This window comes from Oreochromis niloticus, linkage group LG6 (genome assembly GCF_001858045.2).
Source record: "Oreochromis niloticus isolate F11D_XX linkage group LG6, O_niloticus_UMD_NMBU, whole genome shotgun sequence".
NCBI classification, from domain to species: domain Eukaryota; kingdom Metazoa; phylum Chordata; class Actinopteri; order Cichliformes; family Cichlidae; genus Oreochromis; species Oreochromis niloticus.
The window spans coordinates 39,594,735-39,617,134 of NC_031971.2; the positions used below are offsets into that span (position 1 = coordinate 39,594,735).

General features: G+C 41.2%; 1 protein-coding gene across 1 annotated transcript; it reads left to right on the forward strand.

The window, feature by feature from the left end:
- Positions 1 to 1,663: 1,663 nt before the first annotated feature.
- LOC100694444 (ribosomal protein S6 kinase beta-2) lies at positions 1,664 to 16,420 on the forward strand. The gene is made up of 16 exons (XM_003454641.5): positions 1,664 to 1,868; positions 3,286 to 3,340; positions 4,395 to 4,432; positions 4,527 to 4,641; positions 5,020 to 5,088; positions 5,190 to 5,337; positions 5,617 to 5,674; positions 5,769 to 5,869; positions 6,411 to 6,501; positions 6,610 to 6,700; positions 8,499 to 8,606; positions 9,893 to 9,955; positions 10,394 to 10,471; positions 10,708 to 10,815; positions 10,909 to 11,021; positions 12,229 to 16,420. Exons 2-16 carry the CDS (start codon positions 3,287 to 3,289, stop codon positions 12,410 to 12,412), a joined length of 1,419 nt encoding a protein of 472 aa, XP_003454689.1. The 5' UTR covers positions 1,664 to 1,868; position 3,286; the 3' UTR covers positions 12,413 to 16,420.
- The last annotated feature ends 5,980 nt before the right edge of the window (positions 16,421 to 22,400 follow it).

The window sequence follows — 22,400 nt, forward strand, 5'->3', positions numbered from 1 at the left end:
TTGAATACATTTTCTCTATAGTAATAATGTCATTAACGTTTTTGTCCAAGTCTAATTCTAACACCACGATGCCTTCAACATTACAGGATCAGCCTAAAAACAAGATGTTTGGTGGTTTGTGAGCAGCCAGAGGTGGAACCGGATGATTCTAAAATGTTCTAAAGTCGTTAATTATAGTTTTTAATAATTGTATGCTAAAAAAATAAAAAGTAAGTCACACACTTTACATTCAAAATGTCAGTGTTCAGATGATCCTGGTCCGTTACTTCTTCCAAAACAAACACAGCTTGATTGATACTAGGAAACACGTTAACAGATTTTGGTGCCCACACTACACCCAAGCTGGAAAATTGCAGTTTACCACAAAGTCACAAGCTCGACACTGCTACTGAAATGACTGATAAATGACCAACAACTGGGTGGAACTGAATGAAGGTGATTCTCAGGTAACTTCTTTCCCCAATTTGTCAGTTGTTTGTCAACCTCTCAGGAAATCTGCGGCTCAGAAACAAATGGGTCACTTTGTGGAAACCCAAATGATGAGAGACAAAACTGCAGCTGAACAATAAATACATGAGGATGAAGAGAAGAGTAGCCAAGATTACTGCATAACAGATATTTCAAACTCACATGCTAAATTTACTACACTGTACTAATTCTGGAATAATCACCAACAAATACAATAAAACCAAAACCTTTCATTTAAAAAAGTAATCAAAACAGTCCAGTAGCTGATATTTCAAACCCCTTATTTTTGCTATAGTGTTCTAATTACTATGAAAAGTACAAAACATTCACAGCAGGAAACACTGTTACCACTAAAGGGCACAGATACATTTTTTGGAATTGACTGACTAGAGAGCTTTACTCTGAAGACAGGCACATGTACGCTCTACACCCACTTTATTAGGTACAACTTGCTAGTACCAACTTAGCCCAAGTTTGTCCACCAGAGCAGAATGAATTTGTCATGGCACAGATTCAACAAGGTGCTGGAACCATTCATAAGAAATTTTGGCCCACACTGAAATGACAGCATCACACAGTCACTGCATATTTGTCAGCTGCTTCTCCATGTTGTGAATCTCCTGTTGGAAGCAGCCATCAGATGATGGGTACAATGTGATCATGAAGACCATGGTCAAGAACAGTAATTGGGTAGACTGTGGAGTTTAAATGCCACTCAGATGCTACTAAGGGGACCAACACGTGCCAAACAGTATCCCCCACACCATCACACCGCCAGCAGCCTGACCTGCTGATACAAGGCAGGATGGAGCGATGCTTTCATGTTGTTTACAGCCAAATCTGATCCTACTATCTGAATATGGCAGTAGAAATGTAGAGTCATCAGACCAGGCAATCCCCACCTGCCAAATTTTTGGTCTTTCTTGTCTTCCTATTAATTCAAAAATAATCAACAAGGTATTTTCTCCAAGAGAAGTACCAAGAAGTACCAGAAGTCACTGGATATTTTTTCCTGTCAGACCATTATCTGTAAACCCTAGAGATGTTTGTGTGGGAAAATCCCAGCAGACCAGCAGTTTCTGAGCTACTCAGACGGGCTAAACATGAAAAACAATTGTTGTTTTTCTCGTTTTGATTTCCCGCTGCTACGAAACTCCAGTCCTGTAGATGGCAGTAAAGGCGAGTTATTAACACACCGGTCATAAACTCAAAAAACAGTAGAAGAAGAGTAGCGCGGCGCATGAGAAGAACCCAAACAGCTCTCTATGGTTGTTTGTCCAGGTCATTAAAATCTGACAAAGCAATGACAGCCACCGCTAGTTGTGTATAAAGCTGCTTGAAAAGAGAAAATCACCGTACAGAGAGGACCGAGCGTCCGCCGGATGAGGGAGCGTCCCCAGGTGAGGCTAGTTAGCTTTAGCCTGTTCTCGGTGTTTTTATTTAGCCTGTCAAACCTGCTCACTGCCTGACGTGTCACCGCAGTGACGCCTAACATTTAACCGGAGTTAGTGACACTTTAAAGACTCTAAAAGACCATATGTGAGCCTAAAATCAGCTCAGGGAAAGCTCAGCGCTTCTGTCAAGTTAACACGTTTATTTGTTTCGGCTAACGTGGGAAGTGAATGAGCTCCTTCCCTGTTTTGTTTTTTTTCACGCCGAGGATTCGTAGCTCGAGTAAAATAAGATACAGAATACATGTGTCACATTTAACGGGTTTAAACTGATGATCAGCCGCCTCATAAGCGTTCACTTAGCCGGGCCGTGTTTTGCTCGGCCGAGCCTCAGCTAATGTTTGGTTGGTTCGATTTCTTTTGAGGGTATTCACACACGCCTTGGTGTTACAGCCAGTCAGCTGCAGCAGAGTGAGACGAGGCTGGAAATAACTTCTGGTCTCTCCTTAATTATCATCTGATAAAACATGCTGAGTTTTGTGGTTCCAGACCCGGTGTGTTTTGGTCCAGTTGGTTAAATTTTGAGTGTGCTCACAGTCTGAAGGTGTATTTGAACTGACTCAGCTGATTCTGTGTTTGAGTTACATGCTGAACAAGCACATTTTCAGAAACCTTTCAAATGAAGCTGCATTTTGGCTGTTAACCTTTCCTATTTGGGCACCTGGTCTAGCAAAACATTCATTAATAAACGTGTAGATATCCAACCTGGGATTGGCAACAAAAGCACTGCTTAGTGAATTACAATGTTTTATTGATATTTAAAATCATTTAAAGTTTCCATCGGGCTGTTTTGTTTTGCATAGTGTCATTTTTAGATTTTGCCCATTTAAAATATATCTGATTAATTTTGTCCAGTCTCCCCTTCATTGTAGTCTCATTATGCACCTCTGGACGGCTCCCAGTGCTGCTGTTAGGAAGTCACATCCTCATTAATGAATGAATAAATACATTTATTTATGTTTTGCAGAGTCACAGAACATTGAATTTTTTTTCCCCAAATATAAAAGTATGTAAACCTGATTTCTGTACAAACCAGTATCATTCATAAATTTCCAGAGTTATGAATTCACAGACGCAAAGTATAGTTTTCACATTTTGCATTTCCTGTTAGTCCGTCGTGTCCTCCTCGTCCTGTTGGCTGTTTGGTGACACTTTGAGCTTCAAATGCGGATGTATTCATGTGACGTGACTCTTTGCTTCTGATCTGGTGTAAACACACAGAGCAGATCTGAAACCTGCAGTTGTCGACCTTTCAGCCGTAGCTGTCGGTGTATGAAAGTCCACAGGAGCAAAAAATGTTCCCGTGTTTGTAAGTAAAGTGAAATTAAACACAGGAGACTATCTGACTGTCCCGTCTTTGTTTCAGGATGGCAGGAGTGTTCGACATCGACTTGGAGACTGAGGACATCAGTGACACAGAGGTCTGCATCAAATGCTCATTTATAGCCAAGCCAAATGAGAACAATGGGAAAAATGATCATATTTTTATACGATGGTTGATTTATGTTGTGTAAATGTATTGTTTAATTTTGACAAATGCTGTTTTTCTTTACTTTGTGTTCTTTAAATACTATATTTAGTGATATGTGAAATAATGACAAAATATGAAGTGTCACATGTAGGGTAAACAGGAAATGACATAAAATGATATACTTTTTGCATAAAATGTTGAAAGAAGATCACAAATTTTTTAAGCAGTTTTACCTTTTTTAATGTATTCTGAAATTTAATCTTGAGATTAAAAGAAAGTACTATAACTAGGGGCTTTTATTTTGAAAATTCTGTCACAGTCATCCCAATAACTTTGTAAGACTCACTGAAGGCTTTGTTTGGAAACTCATGCATTCTTTTGAATTGACTAACTAGAGAGTTTTATTCTGAAAAACTTACCCTTTTATAGTAAACTGGGAGCATGACTATTTCCTGTTCTTCTGCTCTGGGCTCTGTATGATCTCACAGAAAGGGGACAACTCGATGGCTTGGCCATCTCATGGAAGCTAACTCACCAGCTGCCCAAAACCTCTGTTTACACAGGGAAGCCAATCAGAAGACAGCCACTTTAAAAGGGGTGTGGCTAAAAAAGCTTGTCCCCTAAAGTTATATTATTCCTCTTTTTGCTGCTCACAACTCTGTAGAATGCTGTGTGGTTTTTTTTTCTTTCTTTTTTTGGGGGGGCGACCTTTTCACCATCCTGTGGTGCTACATGACATTACATACTCGGCCCTATTTTAACTTTAGCTGATATCGCTCCAATACAATACACAGGCTTGTTTGACACAGCTGCTATTTTTCAGTTTTAGTTAGTTTTAGAAGGTGTGAAGTTTGGTCCAGAAGGCAGCAGGAGGCATCCCTTCTAAAAGTCTAAAATCTGAAAGACTTAACTACCTTTTATGCACTCTTCATTTCCATTAAAAGTACCTTTGAAATATTGCAGCTCCATTTAACCCTGTTTGTCTTCTTTTTCCCTGTCTGTAGGATGATGTGTGCGACTTCACTGTGCCAGAACCAGAAAAGTAAGCCAGGTTTAACAGTGCATATGAAACATAAATAAATAAATATTAACTGCTGATGCCGGTACCCATACTGGTTATTTTCTCCTCTGCCTAGTGCCCAGACGGAGGAGGTGGAGCTGACCAGTGAAAGTGTCAACAGGGACCGTGAGAGAGTCGGACCGGACTGCTTTGAGCTTCTTACAGTGCTGGGAAAAGGAGCTTATGGCAAAGTATGTGTGTGTCTGTGTGCGCACATGTGACATTTCTTTAAGTAGTATGTTTCTTCAGCACAGACTTTTGGTTTTATTTATTCCTTCTTGATAACAGTAGATCAGAGTTTTACTGGTCCCTGTTACCTTTTATTACCTCTCTCGATACATTACCAGGTAGTCTAATGTGTGATCATACTCTTGGAGGAATTCCATCAACCAAATCTTCAAAGGTTGCCCCCAGACGGGTTTGTTTAATAAAAAAGGCACTCCCTTATTCATAAGGAGTCACCACAGTGTGTCGCTGCCCATGTTTGATTTGTCAGATTTGATTTTTAAAACGTCCTACCTGTTGCAACCACAGTCGTACAGCATCCCGCTGCTTTTGTCTCTCTGCAGGTTTTCCAAGTGAGGAAGGTTCAAGGGGCTCAGACAGGGAGAATTTTTGCCATGAAGGTCCTGAAAAAGGTACTTGGATGGATCCTGGATGCTGTTTCTCCTTTCTCTCATTGCGCACTTTTCAGTTTTTAGTTTATATCAAGCCACCTTCCACTTTTTGTCTCCTACAGGCAAAGATAGTGTGCAACGCTAAAGACACGGCCCATACGCGAGCAGAGCGAGAGATCCTGGAGACGGTGAGGCACCCGTTCATCGTAGATCTCCTGTACGCCTTCCAGACTGGAGGAAAACTCTACCTCATCTTGGAGTGTCTGAGCGGTAAGATGGAGGCAACATCCAGCTGTGGGGCAACATCTGCTGATCTTTACCCCGACTTAACCGTCAGGTCCTTTTGTCAAAGGTCTTTTACGGATTGGACACATGATGGGTCCCGTTCACTGATATGCATGTAGAAATATTCTTAACCTGCACCCAAAATACATTTCAGACAAAATCTATGTGACTAAAAATCCAGCCTCTGATATTTGCTATCATACCACGTTGGTCTGACATTATGTGAACTTTGTCTCATCCAAGTGTTCTGCTGTTTATCCTCAGGAGGAGAGTTGTTCATGCAGCTGGAGAAGGAAGGCATCTTCATGGAGGACACTGCCTGGTATGTGTGATTTCTGGTTTGTGCGTTTTGTTAATGATGCTGAAAACTGTTCACTGTTTAAGTAATGTTTAATTAAAATGTTGTGTATGCTTAGCTTCTATCTTGGAGAGATCACTCTGGCCCTCGGTCACCTCCACTCTAACGGGATTATTTATCGGGACCTGAAACCTGAAAACATCATGCTCAATCACCAAGGTGAGAGCACGAGTTTGCCTGAGAATGCACAAAATGGAGAAAAATGGAGAAAAGTGGAGCACAGATTTCTTGGAGCCGCTGTTAGTACAATAACTGCACAGCAGTCCTATTATTATGCAGATAACTGCTTTAAAAATGCTCTAACAGCACAACTGTGATGCAAAAGTCCAGTTCAGGGACTCTAGCAAGCTCAGATGCACCTGTCAGTCTAATAGTTATGTTTGACTGACAGGTGGAATTATTCAAGCTTTAACATTTAATACAATTTCAGCAGTTTTGTTCTGAAGGTGGAAACTCTCCATAGAGGGTTTCGTTTCTTATAGCTGCCTGTAAATGTGTTTATTTCTCCTGCAAAGTCTCATATTTTAACTAACTTGGTTTGGAAGTGTGCCTCAAGTGGACACTAGTGGTACTGCAGGCATCATTTTTCATGAAGGTGGAGAAAAGAGGCAAATTTCTTGAATTATAAACAGGATGTAAATATACCTCAGGGAGTCATTTATGCCTCATCTGAGTGCTTCAGTTTGACTTTCTATTTAAGGACACATCAAGCTGACTGACTTTGGGCTCTGCAAAGAATCGATTCACGATGGATCCGTCACACACACCTTCTGCGGCACCATCGAGTACATGTGGGTAACACACACACACCGAAACATTACAGACTCCGAGGCTTCAGCTTTATAACCCATCACAAAAACTTTCACTCCCTCACTTTGTGTTTGCCTGTTTCCTTGCAGGGCTCCAGAGATCCTGACCAGGTCGGGTCACAACAGAGCGGTGGACTGGTGGAGCCTCGGGGCGCTCATGTACGATATGATGACTGGATCGGTAAGCTGGAGCCTGCAGTGTTTTTTAGGCTGATTGGCTGCTGTCTGTAGGGTTAAGCTTTTCTCTGTACCTCCTCCTAAAGCTCGCCTAAAAAAGAGAAGCTTGCTTCTCTTTTTTAGAGAAAGAGAGCTTGCTTCTCTTTTTATGAAGAAGTGGTTGCTGCAGCCTAACAGAATAAAACACTGCCCCCTCTGGCTAGTATCTGCAATCATTTTTTTTTTTTTTTTAAGTTTAGGGCGATAGATGGTGGTTTGGAAGAAGACCGCCGAGTCAAAGAAGAGCTTTTACTGACCATCCAGAGAGCCTCGGGGTTTTCATGCTCCTTCCTGCAGCTTCAGTTTTAGTTTCTGTGGAGCCTTCAGGCCGTTTCTTAAAGTTTTGCTTTACAAAGACGAAGACTGAGCTCTATTTCACAACATCGGATTTTCTAGTCACGGTATTTTATTTAAGAGTGAAAGTAGTGAAGTAAGTGTGTGCTCCAAACACCCTACGGGAGAATATTCATTTCCTCAGTTCCACAATACTTCAGCTAAAATGGTTATTAAAAAAAAAAAGTGGTGGTTGGACAGAAAATTTCTACAGGTGATGGATTCACGCCTCAGTCCACAAAACTTGGATTGCTGGAGCTACGTCTCAACTGCCTGTCAGCAGCAGCAGTATAAATATGATCAGAAGGTTCAAAGAACAGGCTTCCCAGATTCACAGTCATCTCCTCATATATGTTTCAGTCAGCTTTCAGTGCAGCTGCAGGTTTTAGATCAATCATCAGAAGTCCTGTGATGACCTCTGCAGAGAGCAAAAATAAACTTGTTTCAGGTTCACCTGAAATCTGTGATAACTGCTGGCTCTCTGGATACGACCGAGCTGTTTTCAGTTGAACTGTCCACAGTTTCCGGGAGCGAGACCAGGAGTCCACTCGTGCTTTTTTCCTCGCATTCATGAGGTTGTGCACCATCAGTTGAGCCTGTGAACATGTCCTGATGCATCAGCATTCAGAGGAAATGGCCTCAGCCTTGCCATCTTGTGCCAGCACATGGAAATAATAACTCGTCACTTGAGCTCTTCCCCTGATTTGGCTCACCGTGACATCATCCGCTTCCCAGAAAATGAAAATCAGGTTAGAGGATCTCTGTTTTAGCACAGCATGCACAATGTGGAGGCACAAGTGCAAGAGGACAGAACAGCACTTCCAGTAGAAGCTCTGAAAATAGCAGCTGAGCTGAAAATGGTCCAGAGTGCGCAAGACGATGAGCCAGACCTGTACCCGATTTAAATTTGTCCTCAGCTTCTTGGAAGTCCGGTTATTAAGCAGTGACATCTTGATGGTCAGTCTTAGTGTTTGATTTTGGGAACTGAAGGAGCATTTGGACTGTGACGAGACAGTCAGACATTTTTGCTCATCAAATGTTCAGAAGTAATAAAGAAAATGCAGGATCTCAGACTCCTTGCGTTTGCTGCTTGGATCAGTTGTGCTCCCCTAGTTTTCCTACAGAGGGCCGTCCTGGTCCAGGAAAAAATCCACCAGTATGTCAGAACAGCAAAATGTAAACCTGAATTCCACATCAAAAGAGAAAAAAGTCACAGGAGGCCAAACTGGTGGTGGAGGCTGACAGTTGTGACGGTGTTATTCCTCACCAGTGGGCTCTCCTGTTTTCCCTCAGTTTAGCCACCCTGCTGTTGAATAATGCATTTAGGTTCAGGCTGGGATGGAGTGACTTCTGTGCTCACAGAATCGATTAACAAGCAGTTTTAATGTCCTATTAGTAACCGCTGACTGAATCCCGTACTCTGTTTTCAGCCTCCGTTCACGGCGGAAAACAGGAAGAAGACCATCGACAAGATCTTGAAGTGTAAACTCAGCCTGCCGCCGTACCTGACAATCGATGCCAGAGACCTCGTCAAAAAGGTGCGTAGCACAAAGTCACATAAAACACGGGGCAGGTGTGTTTGTCCTTTCGGTGCATTTCAAAGCTTAAATGTACTTTTTGAAGTTTTCTCCAGTGAGTTAAGAGAAAACCCATCAAACATCCAGGGTCCCAAACTCGTTTCTGTCCCTTTACTTCACAGTTTTTAAACTGGTATCTCATCAACTCCCAGTTGGTTACATTAATAAATCATGCTAAAGAAAAGCAGGATTTTGGCTTTAGATTGTGACACTCAGAGTGGGTTTCAAATTGATTTGGTTTCAGTTTTAAATGTGTTTTTCAGCCCAGTTATTTTTCCTTTTTTTAAATAATGCATCATGGCTCCTGGTCTGGTTTGTACACATATGAGTAATTGCTGTTTGTGGATTCGGTGTCAGATCAATGATTCTTAAGAATTAGTCGGGGTGGTTTTTAGCTACTGGGGCTCGCCTCCTGCCAGCAGCCTCCCTCCTTCACGTCTGCCAAGAGAAGCTGGCTGTCCGTCTTCTCAGCGTGCGGTGGAGACTTTACTGCCCTTCCCAGTCACACATCTCAGTGAACTGACTCCTTCTCTCTGCCAAAATAAAATCAATGTAGGAAACAGTCCAGAGTACACTCGGTAACCAGATGGTTTTAAACATGTCCAGATTTTTCTCTGGAACATTTAACTTTATATATTTTTATCGTAAAAGTTTTGAGTCCAGGCTATTAAAGAAGTTCACCTTTTAACTTTTACAAAACATTATGTTTTGTACGCAGCACCGGGACGTTCTGCTTGGGTTTTCTTCTGTACAGATACTTTCAGTGGATGTTTCTTCCACATTTCTCCCCCATCTGGTCATCTGACGCCTTAAAGCAACATAAAAACTTTGCAAAGGGGCCAAATTAATGACTTTAGTTTCAGTGCAAAAGAAAGATTTTTGTGGCTGGAAAAGTTTTGAAAAGTCATGCTAATTATCTGACAAATACTTTCAGGCACAAGTTGCTCAAAATCAGTTAATTTTACATTAAAGTTGTTTGTTCTTCACATAATAACTGCTAGCATTGAATGAAAGTGAATGTTTTCTTATAAGTGAACGTTACTGTAGAGTCTTTACCTTACAGTAAAAAGCTCCTTGAGGTAACTGCTGTTGTGATTTGGCGTTATATGAATGAAATTGAATTGAATGTAGAGGTTAGAAACAGTAAAACCTGAAAAGGTGTTTGAGTAATTATTTCAGGCTCAGGGTTTTAGACACACAGTTATCTGCCTGCATGGTGACACGCCCCACTCTTATCTGTTTTTCAGCTGTTGAAGAAAAACCCAGCCCAAAGACTTGGCTCCAGTAAAGCAGACTGTGCTGACATCCAGGTAACTGTGATGCTTCCTGTGTGAGCTACAACACAGGAAACACTCTGAAATACCTGCAGACTGTCCATGTTTTAGTCTAAATTTGTAAGGAAATCCATCTGATGTGCAGTGTTTTCTCAGAATCAGACTGTATGTGTGTGAATACATGTAAATCAAAGATGTGTTGGTACAAGATGTGCAGGGAAAAATAAGTGTAGACTGAAATCGAAGCCACTTGAGATGAAGAGATGTAGGTCAAAGACGTGGAGGTCAAAATGATTACATTTAAATGAGATGTGTTTTTAGATTAAGGGCCACAGCTCTGATCACGGCTCATATGATGGAAATATTCCACACTGCTAAACCAAAGCAGACCCTGTAAAACAAAAGGGACCCGAGTTTGTGACGTTCCCCCAAGAACACAAGAATCTAAGAACAGGTCCTTTTGTTCCTTTACAGAAACACGCCTTCTTTAAACACGTTATCTGGGACGACCTGCTGCATAGGAGAGTGGAGCCGCCGTATAAGCCACAGCTGGTAGGTCACCGTTTCTTATTCAAGTTAATCTATTCCTTTTATTTATTGAAAGCCAGAGGAGTTGATTCAGCAGTGTCCACTCCCTTTTTTCTTTAAATTAACTTCTCTTCCCATCTACCTCCTGCTGTGTGTTTCTCTTTGATGTTCCCAGACCGCTCGATGCCTTTGTCTTACCTTCACACCAACTTATACCTTTATTAATTGCTCATTCTTTTCTGTCTGCCGTCTACGTGCAGCAGTCGGATGAGGATGTGAGCCAGTTTGACACCAGGTTTACCAGACAGACGCCGGTGGACAGTCCAGATGACACTTCGCTCAGCCACAGCGCAGAGCTCGCCTTCGCTGTGAGATTATCCTCCTCATCAGACTTCTTTTCTGTCCGCTTCATAATGAAGCCTCAGATAGTCAAAGGCTCTTCACTCGTCTGCTGTTTTTAGGGTTTCACATACGTGGCTCCATCGGTCCTCGAGAGTCTAAAGGAAGGCTTCTCATTCGAACCCCGAGCGAGAAATGTACGCCGACACAACAGCAGCCCACGCACGCCCATCAGGTAACGCAAAGAAAGACACTTCTGGGAGTCTGTATTTAAGAGAAACGGTCCAAAAACTTTAGTTCATGGTCCTCACAGCTCAGTCTGTGAGGCCCTAACCCTTTGATCAGGATTTATGTCCTAGGCCACGTCCACACTAATACGTTTTTGTTTGACAACGCATCTTTTTCTCTCCGTTTTGGCCTTCTGTCCACACTGAGATGGCGCTTTTGGTCAAGGAAAACTGAGCTTTTTGAAAATGGCGTTTTCGCATTGCAGTGTGGACAGTGTAACCGCAGGCTTTCGGAAATGATGACGCATTTTAGTCACATGATGCAGTCATGTGAACAATTAAACTAAGATGGCGGACAGCATTATACTGTAGTTTTGTTTGCTCTCAGTTTTGACAGCCCTATTAAAGATTAACATCAGTCTGCACATGCTCCAGATGGCTTTTCTTCAAATTTATTTATTCTGACTCGCTTTTGCAGCTTTGTACTTTTGTGTGACTTGCAGCAACAACTCCACCTCATTGTCAGTCCATTTAAAAACAAAACTCGGTGCTTTTCCTCGACATTTTGCCGCAACGTTCCAAAGAGCCGGAAAGTAAATAAACGGCAGACAGAAATGAGGCCGGTCGAATCGTCTTACGTTTCACGCATGCGCAGTACTGGAACATAAACGTTTCAGTGTGGATGAACAACTGTTTGGAAACAACTTAAAACGACAGTGTGGACGCGGAGCGTTTTAATACAAAAGCCGTGTTTTCAGATTTATCCGGATTAGTGTAGACGTAGCCCTAGTTGTGACTGAGCTCCAGAATATCTGCCCGGAAGTGTTTCAGTATGCAGTGCTGGGACTTCATTCTAAAAGGACTTTGACTATAGTCAACATATTTACTTATTTATTTATTTTTTAAGCTGAAAGTTCTTCAGCCTGAGATGTTGAAAGTGAATTTCTGTAAGTTTTTTCATGTTAATTGAGTCTACAGTCACTACATGTACTCTACAGGACTCCTATTTAAACTAGTCTGAGATATTTTTAGTTTTCCAAATGTGTCCATCACCACACCGGGAGCAAAGACACATTTTAATGAAACATTTGGGTAGTTGGTAAGAATTAGAGGAATGAATTCCTGCAAATTTTGGGAGATCATCCGAAATAAGCTTATTTATCCTTCTTGCTCTCATGTTTATAATAACTTGACCATTATTTCTTTTTCTTTCAGTCCTTTAAAATTTTCCCCCGCTGGGCCGTTCAAGTCCAGCATCGACGGAGAGCCAGACCCTTTCTCTCCGATGTCTCCACCGACAGCGGCAGCTCCGGTTTCCATGCCGAAGGAAAACGGAGCCGCCAGTCAGCCAATCAAAACCCCTGCGAGGAACAAGAAGCTGAAAGGACATCGGAGATGAGGAGGAGCTCCTCAAAGAACGAGCCTTGGTCAGATTAACATGTAGTTTAGTCGTGCTGAGGAACACGAGTTGGAGTGTTGTGGTTTTTCTTTACAGAGCGGTTTAACTCCGAGGCTCCTGAGAAGCCAAAATCATCATGGGAAGCCTTCAGTTTGCGTTTTTGTTTCATTTGTAACTTTCATCTCACCTCACATTTAAAAATATATATATTCAGCTACAGTGCTGCTGCTACTGTCCAGCACTTTTATTTATTTCTCATCTTCTTCAAAGCTTTAGTTTACAGCCTTGGTATTTCTGCAACTGTATTTCTGTCACGCTGTGCCACTAATCTCTGGGAAACAAAAGTCCCACTAGAAAGAGGTCAATAGCCACTAATTCTCCTCCACAAGGTCGGCTAAATGACTGATGGTAACAGAGTTTACCGTCTTGTATGACCGCCGGTGTGATCTCAGCAAAGGGAAGCTGTGATATAAAGTTTTGGGGGGTTTAATTAGGTCATCAGCTTTTAATTAGTTCATCAGAGTTTGTGCGAAGAGGTCGGCTATCACAGGCTGACGTTTTAATTAGCGGGCTGATGAACGATCACATGATCGAAGGTAGAAATTGACCTTCAGCCATCGTGGAGGCAGCAGGTTGGTAACTTCAGGCTAAAGCAGTAGGATTAGGGCGGGTCAGACATGAGATAATGTATTCGTGAATGTCTCCGTGTCTTTCTGAGCAGCTTCATGTTCACTGCCAAAGGTGTTCACACACATACTGTCCTCGTATCACGCCGTAGGGTGAAGTACTTTATTTATTTGGTTTGCCGGGAAGGTTGTAACCAATCATCAGATAGGAAAATAAGAGCTTAACAGTCGGTGCAATGTACAGTCAAAGCAGCGTGCTAAACATGGTGCTCTCAGACAACAAAAACCTTGTATAAAAATAATAATATTTTTGGGTTAAACCGAACAAAATATTTTTACATATGAATTGTAGGTCAGATACTGTTAATAAAAAGTGTTTTTGCCTGTCGTGCTCAGAAAAACAGTAATTCAGCACTGGAAGGGATCACACAAGTTACATGTTCATCTGAAGCCACAGTTATTACAGCTGTTTGATTTTCCTCTTTTCTTTGAAATAACAGGACATCAGGAAAATGACAAACCTGCGTGAGCATTAAAGGTACTTATTTTAAAGCTTTCTAAGTGTAAACACTCGCTGAGTTGATGTCCAAAACTGGTGTTAGAGAGATCAGCTGAAGCTAAACAAAGGATGGGTTGTACCTTCATATAAGCCAGTTTATACCACGAGTTGGTGAAGTGAGTCACCAGGGAAGTCATTAACATAACAAGCACTGATTAAATGCTGCCCCCGTTTTGGGAAACTTATAAAAAGTACCTTTAAGGAGCTCAGGCAGCTCGTTAAAACAGCTGAGCAGAGACTGCAAGCGCAAATATTTCACACAAATTAGGAAAAGAAATGGACAGCTTTAAACTGGACCTACTCTGCTCTGTTATATCTATAAACTCTTAAAATGGTGAATTATTGTACCAAACATTATCTAAGTGTGAAAAGGTTTCACACAGTTCTTTCTACGGTTGATGCCACAGACAGGGGATATGCCTAATATGGTCATATTATAAAAGGCCCGCCCAACTGGTGTTCAGACCAATTAGAATAAAGTCACCCTCAAAGGGGGAGGAGCTAAAACAGCTCGTTCAGGCTGAACAAAGGCCCACAAAAAGATAAATAAGGATGATTTTGAACTGTGAATTATGCAAAGCTACTCTGGTAGAGTCCAAGAATAAATAACTATGAGCAGAATAGGTCCACCTTAAACTATCGTCCTACTCCAGTAAGGTATACAGATGGATCGCACGCCTAATGGACTTAATGTATTTGTTTTCTGGATCGTTGATTCACTTTAACACTTCAGCCTGGTTTACCGGAGAGTCGAATGTATTTCACCAGCTGTAAATTTTCCTTTGCACCATCTAAAGTGATCAGCGCTACATCAGCATATACTTTTGAAAGAGTTATCATATGAATAAATGTAGATACTATGAAGTTATTGCTGTACTTCCAGCATCTTCACTAACCCATTTTTCTATGTCAGTGCCATGCATGCTGAGTGGAGGATGAATACTAAAGTTTTTCTACCTCCTCGTCTTCTCAAGCACGTCTTAGCTAAGTGACAGTATCTGTTTTGTACAGACATTTGTGATTATCAGAGAATGACTCCTACAGACTCTAATATTTCGTTGTTTCTGCTCTAATCTCACCATGAGATTCACATTTGAGGTAAAATAACTTCCATCTCAGGATGAACTGCTCAGTGTTTGATAACTTTTTGATTCTGTATTGTGATGTGACCTACTGGTTAGCAAAGTCCTGCCTCAGGCTTTGCTGTTGCTATCTGAGAGAGTGGGGAGAGACTGAGGGCGGCTGTAGGCTCGTGCGCTCCGTCGTCCTTCTGTGTGTTCACAAAAGGAGCGTCACGTTCTTTCAATGAATTTAAAACAAGAGCGTGAGGCCGTAAACTCATCAGCAAAGAGTTTGCAAAAGTCAGAGCTCAAGTGAGACAGACGTGGACTTCTACACAATCAGACGTCTTTTTACAGCCACAGGAGTCGCCCCCTATTGGACAATAAAAGGGATGCAGGTTTAAGGCTTTACTTTTTGGACCCAAAAAGAAAATCGATCTTTATGTTTGTGCACTGCTATCAGCCACGGTTCTGTTATTTTTGCAGCGATCAGGTAAGAATGCTGAGCACTGTTATCATGTTAGCACTACCTCAAAGCTGCTGCGCTGAAAATTTGTGGTCTTTTTAAAAAAAATAGCCCAGGGAAATTAAGATGGAAGCACCATAACGTGCAGTTCCTCTAATGTCCACCAGAGGCTCCAGCAGTGAGTCAGTCCCCATAGACACCCATGTTAAAATGTCCGTTTACAGCCTGCGACAAAAAACAGTTTACGTCTCCATGGCCAGTTTCCCCTTACAGAACAACTGTACACAAAGAGAAATTCACTTGTTTATATCACATTAAGGCCTAAAGTTTGCATTATTAGGGGCGTGGCCTCTTTGAAAAGTGGATGATGGTGACTCCAGCAGCTGAAGCTGCTGTCTCCGTCACGTTGTGACTGGAACTTTGGATGAACTTTGTGCTGTTGGTTCCTTTTGGAGCATTTTTTAATGCATTTATCTAACAAACATGGCTCGCTGTGCAGTCGTTGTACCAATCATGGTCCAGGAAGTCGGTGTTTTAGCTTTGGGGAAATTGTACTTTTTTTAGTCTGTCATTTGCATGAACTGGCAGGTATCTATGCCTGTGTGCCCATCGGTTTATTGTTACAGATTAAATAAAGTAGTTGTAACTTGTCACTCCACTCTCTCATCCAGATGTGGTCACTTCTGGCTCCCAAAATAACTAAATGGTAGAGACCACAGTGAGCCTGAACAAAACTGAGTTGATGGAGTTAAATAATGATGGATTTGATGCTTGTATGTTTTCTGTTTGTTCATATGATTCAACACTGTTATTTTTTTTAAATTAATTAATTTTGTCAAAGGGAAGATTCCTGTGTTCACGCTCCTGTTCGCAGGAAATGAGCCCGGCAGTCCTCCTGCTCTCCTGCAGCCTTTCTTTCATTAACACTGGACACAGTCTGTATGCACAGCCTGTGCTACAGCTGAGGAACTCTTCACACTGCAGCTTGTTACTGCAGCAGCACGGTGATAAACGAACTCATGATAAAATATGCATTTAGGCAGCAGAAATAATCTTTGCTTTCATTTTTTATGTATTTATTTACATAATAATTACAGTGTGGTACAGATATATATGTTAGTGTGAACAGGAGTCTGTGGAATTTGAAAGTGTATATTCTAAAAAATTAAATTGAGGAAAACAGAATGGAGTGGATTATACTTTATTTTGTCATATTTGCTTATGTTTTTTCTTTCGGTCGTGTGTTCTTTCTTCAAACTGATGAATGTGTTCAAAATAAAATGAGTTCTTTGCTGAGTTGTTCTTGTGAGATCTTAATGGAGATTCAGCAGCTTTGTGGTTTCAGATATTCGGATTTATTGAGCGTATCGAGCAGTAAAACCAAGAGAAATGTGTTTTTACTCAAAGAGTGCTTAGCACTTCCCTTTTCAATGACAAGCTTTAAAGAAATTCACATATTTGATCTCGACGGATCGATATCAAACAACTGGCAGCACCTGTTTCCTGTAAAGGCAGGAAACGCTCGCCCTTGTTAGCACAAATATCTAACAAATAGCTGCATTTAGGCACGTAGACCTGATCGAGGTGAGCTGCTGAAGTTTAACCTGAGCATGAGAAGGTTGTAAAAATGTGACCTAAGTGACTTTGAAAGATGGACAGACTGGTCCGAGTAGTTCGCAAACTGCTGATCTGCTGGGATTTTCCCACACAACCCACACAAAAAGAGAAAATACCCAGTGAGCAGCAGTTCTCTGGGAGAAAATGGCTTGTTGAGGTCAGAGGAGAATAGACGCACTGCTTTAAGCTTTATGAAAGGTAACAGTAACTCAAATGACCAAAGTGTGAACACAACACGTCAAACCTTGAAGGGCTAAAGCAGCAGAAGGTTTCTGCTGTGAGTTTCAGACAGTAGGGTCAGTATTAGGTGTAAACAGCATGAAAACATGGATCCGTCCTGCCTTGTGACAAATGTTCAGGATGCTGGTGGTGTGATGGTGTGGGGGACTTTTTCTTGGCACACTTTGGGCCACTTAGTACAAACTGAGCCTTGTATAAACACCACAGGCTACCTGAGTACTGTTGCTGGCCATATCCACCTTCTGATGACTGTTTCCAGCAGGACAATGCAGTATGCCACACATCACTCAAATGACTTCATATTTTCAAATATTTCTGTGTTTTTTTTTTTTCTGTGAAGCACTTTGTAACTTCGGGGTCAGCACATCTCACCCTGTCCCCAGCATCTCTCTGCATGTCCTGCTTCACTACATACGTTTTTCCTTCTCCGAGGTCTTGTCCAGTATATCAGCTATCCTTCCTCTGCACATGTCCAAACCATCGCAGCCTTGCCTCTCTTTGTCTCCAGACCTGAGCCGTCTAATCTTGTCCATCCTGGTCACTCCCAGTGAAAATCTTAGCCCGGTTAGAAGTTTCCAAACCTCTAACTTTATTGTTATTGAGCCAAGTTTAACCACTTTTTAAAACCTTTTTCTCTGTTTTCTCGGCTACCAGTGTCTATTTCTGATCCTCTCTGTTATAAACATGAAACTGGTGCACTTGCTTTCAGGGTAATTTTAACTTTAGATTGTGACTCCTGGTGTGGGTGTAAAATTGATTTAGTTGCATTTTTTTTTATACAGAACTTAAATTTGTTTTTCAGCTCTGAAAATATCTCATGCACTTATGAAGTCATAAAGCCTCAGAAATGTTGGAAAAAATAAGATGATTTAATAAGCACAACATTTTGACTCACCCCGTGCACTCTGTGGGCTTTTACTCTGAAAATTCTCATAGTATGAAGATAAAATGTTGCATGACTACATTAAATATAAAGAAGTTATCACCCCAAATACTAAAAATATGTAAAAAGGCTGTGTGTGTGTGTGTGTGTCGGTCAGATGACGTGGGCACAATCAGAAGAAACATTTGTTCACAGAGTCGGTATCGTTTGGTAATTTAAAAGAAAGTTGGGACTAATTAAAGCAGCACGCCATCAGGAAGCATCATCAACAAAACAAGAAGTGTGTTAAGAGTTAACACAGATAATTAAGGAAACAGGCTGTTATCCTGGACGGGTGCCGCTTTAACAAGATAGTCTGTACATTTAATTAGATGTTCAACTTTTTATTTAGTAGAGAACTTGTTTAACTGGCACTGCAGTGGGTTTTCACCGTGGCTCAGGGAAATGTCAGCACTTTGTTTACCTCTTGTTTGGTTTCGGCCCTCCGTATTACACTACTAGTACATCTGTTTATTTGATAGACTTCAAATACAAAGCAATTAAATCTTTTCCCAACATAATTAATTCAAGCACCAGTCATTTTTTCTATTTCCTCTTCAATACGGCAGCTGAATTTGTGAGTCATTGTGACCTTTAGCGAGTAGTTATTGTCTCATTTAGTTCATTTCCAGCAGCCGCAGTTGGCGTGTGCAAAAAAGCAAAACAAAAAAATCAGGTAAAAACCTCTCGTCATCGTCATCTGTGAGCTTTAGTCCCGTTCTTCCTCATGTTCAAAAACTGTACACGGGACACCTTCATAGTGATCCTGTTACCTATCCAGGTGTCTTCATGGATGAGCTTCTCATTTTTTAGACACTAGCACCAAAAAGTATTCAGTCATTATTCTCAGCCTCTCTGTTTCTTTCACCAGCACTATTTATGTTCAGCAAGTCTTTAAGCTCAGTGTTGATGACCTGGCAGTTTCCCAGGCACTAAATATTTTAGCAGTTCGGAAAAGAAGCGCTCTCAGCCTGACTGAGATAAGTACGCCTCCAACAGGTAGTACAGTCATATATGACCGTTAGCCCAACTTCACTAACCCCTCAAACATCACTGTCTTTGTTTAGTTTCAAAGTTACACTGCTGCATAGTTCAATGCTTTAGAAATCTTGCAGTCAGAAATGGTACTGTATGGTTTTCATCTGTTGATACATGAACCGGCGAGCTAACCTCTTGCTAACTTCTAACTGGGCTACACCTCATAAATCGTCTTTTTAATGGATGCCTGGATGTTAAACTTTATTGTAACACCTGGGAGGTCAGCTACACATCACTTTATTGGACAGTTTTTAACCCCCAGTGTTTGATATTCTGAACCAAAGTACCACCTGGACCTGGAAATGACTAAAAATGTCCCACCTAGCAAACAGGTGCCGGACAGTTCTTTTTAAAAGAGAGTTCTTCCTTCCCACAGTCACCGGGTGTTGCTCATAAGGGTTCCCTTTCAAATATTATACGTCGCCTACATGATGTTCTTCCTGTCACAACCTTAAAAAGGGTTTGACTCTGTATGTTTTAATCATTCATCACCATGAAGTCATCTGGTGTCCTCTCTGCTCTGCTGGAGATTGTCTCCTCTGCTGCTTCAGGTATGTCACCAAAGACAGATACCGCCTTCATGGAAGCATTTAAAGGCAAAAAACGATCATGTGACTGATGACTGTCTGGGTCACTTCATGAAAAATCATTCAGTGCCTCCTTGAAAATATTGGCTTATAATGCTGAAAACCATTTCCCTGGTTCCATTCTTTGTGTTTTTGGTCATGTTTTGATTTATATTTCAAACTAGTTTCCACTCAGCTGAAAAAATTGCAGTTATGGGGATGCTGTGGTTTTCCTCCAGGGCTGGTGGGTTTGGATTGATGGGTCCTGGTTCTCCTACAACAGCTGGAACAGCGAGTCCCGAGACAACACCAGCCTCTGCTTAATGCTCAGTCCTAATGGTAGGAAAGCCCACACACGGGGGTCCGGGGACCTTAATAATACACAGCAGGTTTCACAAATGTCATCAGTAAGTTGGCCGGTGGCCTGCAGCCAGTCAGAAAGAGAACACTATATGGACTCTGAGGACATTTGAGCTCGCTTTATTCTTTAACCTCTGCAGGAGGCTCCTTGTAGCTGAGGTGCAATACTGCCATATGACCAGCCGGGGGCACTACACAGCTTCAGCAGTTTTAGCAGATCATCTACAGCACAGAAGGAAAAAGTGAGATATTTGATATTTGCTCTCGTTTAGCTGTATTGTCTAACTGAAAAATATGTTTACACAGTTTTCTAGTAATTTTATTCTAAAGTTAAAGAAAAAAAAGTATTTCTTTTGTTCCAGTTTCATGCCTTTTTCCCTTCTTTTCCCCTTTTTCCCATTAATCCTTTTGTTTTTATCTGGTAAAAGACATGTAATTTCCTTTATTCTGGTGAGATATAAATGCCGTAAAATTTACGTGTTACTGCAATAAAATCATTAGAAGATGGCGATGTTGACAACGATGATGAATTGCTTAAATAAAGACAAAAAAATTCTAAAATAAAATATAACAAAAAGGTAAAAATTACCCAGTAGAGAAAGATTAAGTAAAATATTGGTTCTTAATCTTGATAAAGTACAGGAAAACATTGAATATAATGCAATGAAGGCTGCCCATGAAGTAAATTCAATAAAGAAAACTTATAAAAAATACACACAACAAATATAACATGACTTTAAAGTGTCTCAGAGTGTAAAGTGCAGCTTGCAGTGAATGCACCAATATAGACCTGTTCTGTATCAGTTTTTCACTGATGGATTTATTTATTTATTTGTTGCAGCACAAAAACAGGACATGATGCTCGTTTCTGGTTCTGTACATACAGAATAGAAACAGTCGTGCAGATAAGCACCAGAGCTGATGCAGAACAGTCATTTCAATTCAATTCAATTCAGTTTTATTTATATAGCACCAAATCACAACAGCAGTCGCCTCAAGGCGTTTTATATTGTACAGTAGATCATACAATAATACATACACAGAAAAGCCCAACAATCATATGACCCCCTATGAGCAAGCACTTTGGCGACAGTGGGAAGGAAAAACTCCCTTTTAACAGGAAGAAACCTCCAGCAGAACCAGGCTCAGGGAGGGGCGGGGCCATCTGCTGCGACTGGTTGGGGTGAGATTAGTCATTTCATTCAATCTCATTCAGCCTGCAGTCGGTAGCGTTCATGAAATAGTCCTAAAGTCATTATTTGCACCTGCTGCCAGAAGAAAAAGCCCACAGATGACTATTTTGATTACTAACAATTACAGATTTTTTTTGTTATTCTCATACGTACAGCCATGTTAAAGTTATTAATTTATGTTTCTTTGACTCCAAAGTGGTGCTGCTTCCACTGCAGACATGTGGTGTGTAACAGAAAACTGAACAGATGGGTCCAATGTTACCCGTCGTTACACCCAATCCAGCTCCAAACACTCAGCTTCAGGGAGGAGCTTTCGACTCCGGACTCTCCTTCATGTCACAGAAAGGGAATTTTCCAAATCTCAAGCACAGCCAATCAGAATAAAGCTGTCTTAGTGAAAGATCACTCAGTCAGTGCTGACCTTGATATAATCAGGATTAAAGTGCTTTCCGTGTTTAATCTGGAGCCATATTTAAATGCCACTGGATAACACCCGACTTTACTGGAAGGACTGGAAAGAAAAGAGAGTGACCTCACTAGATGACCTTTGTCATAATAGTTACTGAAATCATCTGAAGAGCTTGCAAACCAGTTTGGGACACACTGATCTGAAACTCTGCCATCTGTTATACAGAAACTTCACATCTTATTTACAACCTTTCAAAGTTGCCGAACTCTTTGATGAAGTATTCTTGAATTTTGGAAAACATCATGAATTATCTGAACATTTTTCTCTGCTGATTCATTAAGTGGGGAAGGAAGATTTTCAGCTTTCAAGGAGAAATGCAGAAGTGATGTAAGACTGGGATGATAAAGAATGGTCAGGGTGGAAGATTAGGAAGCTTTATTAGGTGACTGGAAAAGTACAGATGAGGTAGTGAGAGAAATGTTGACTTAGGAGAGAGGAGAGGAGAAAAAACAAGGAGACTAGTTTTCTCGTTGTTCTGTTGAAGTACAGGAAAGTATTTAAAGAGGGAATTAGCAAAAAAAAAAAACACAGGATAGTCAGAGAGATGAAGAAGGTAGACAGGAGTATCCAGAGGCATGCAGCAAAAGGAGAAGTGGTAAAGGAAAAGGCTTTTAGAGTGGGAAGGAAGAAGAAAATGACTTGTATCGGCTGACTAGACAGAGAAATCGAGCTGGAAAGGATGTGCAGCAGATTGGAGTGAATATGAGATGGAAGTAACAAGTAAATAAGAGAATGTGGTGAGAAGATTGAAGGAGTACTTTGAGGAACTGATGAATTAAGAAAATGAGATGAGAGAGAGGACAGTTAGTGAATTAGGATGTGCAGAGGGTGAATCAGGAAGACCTGAGGACAGTTATCAGGAGGATGAAAA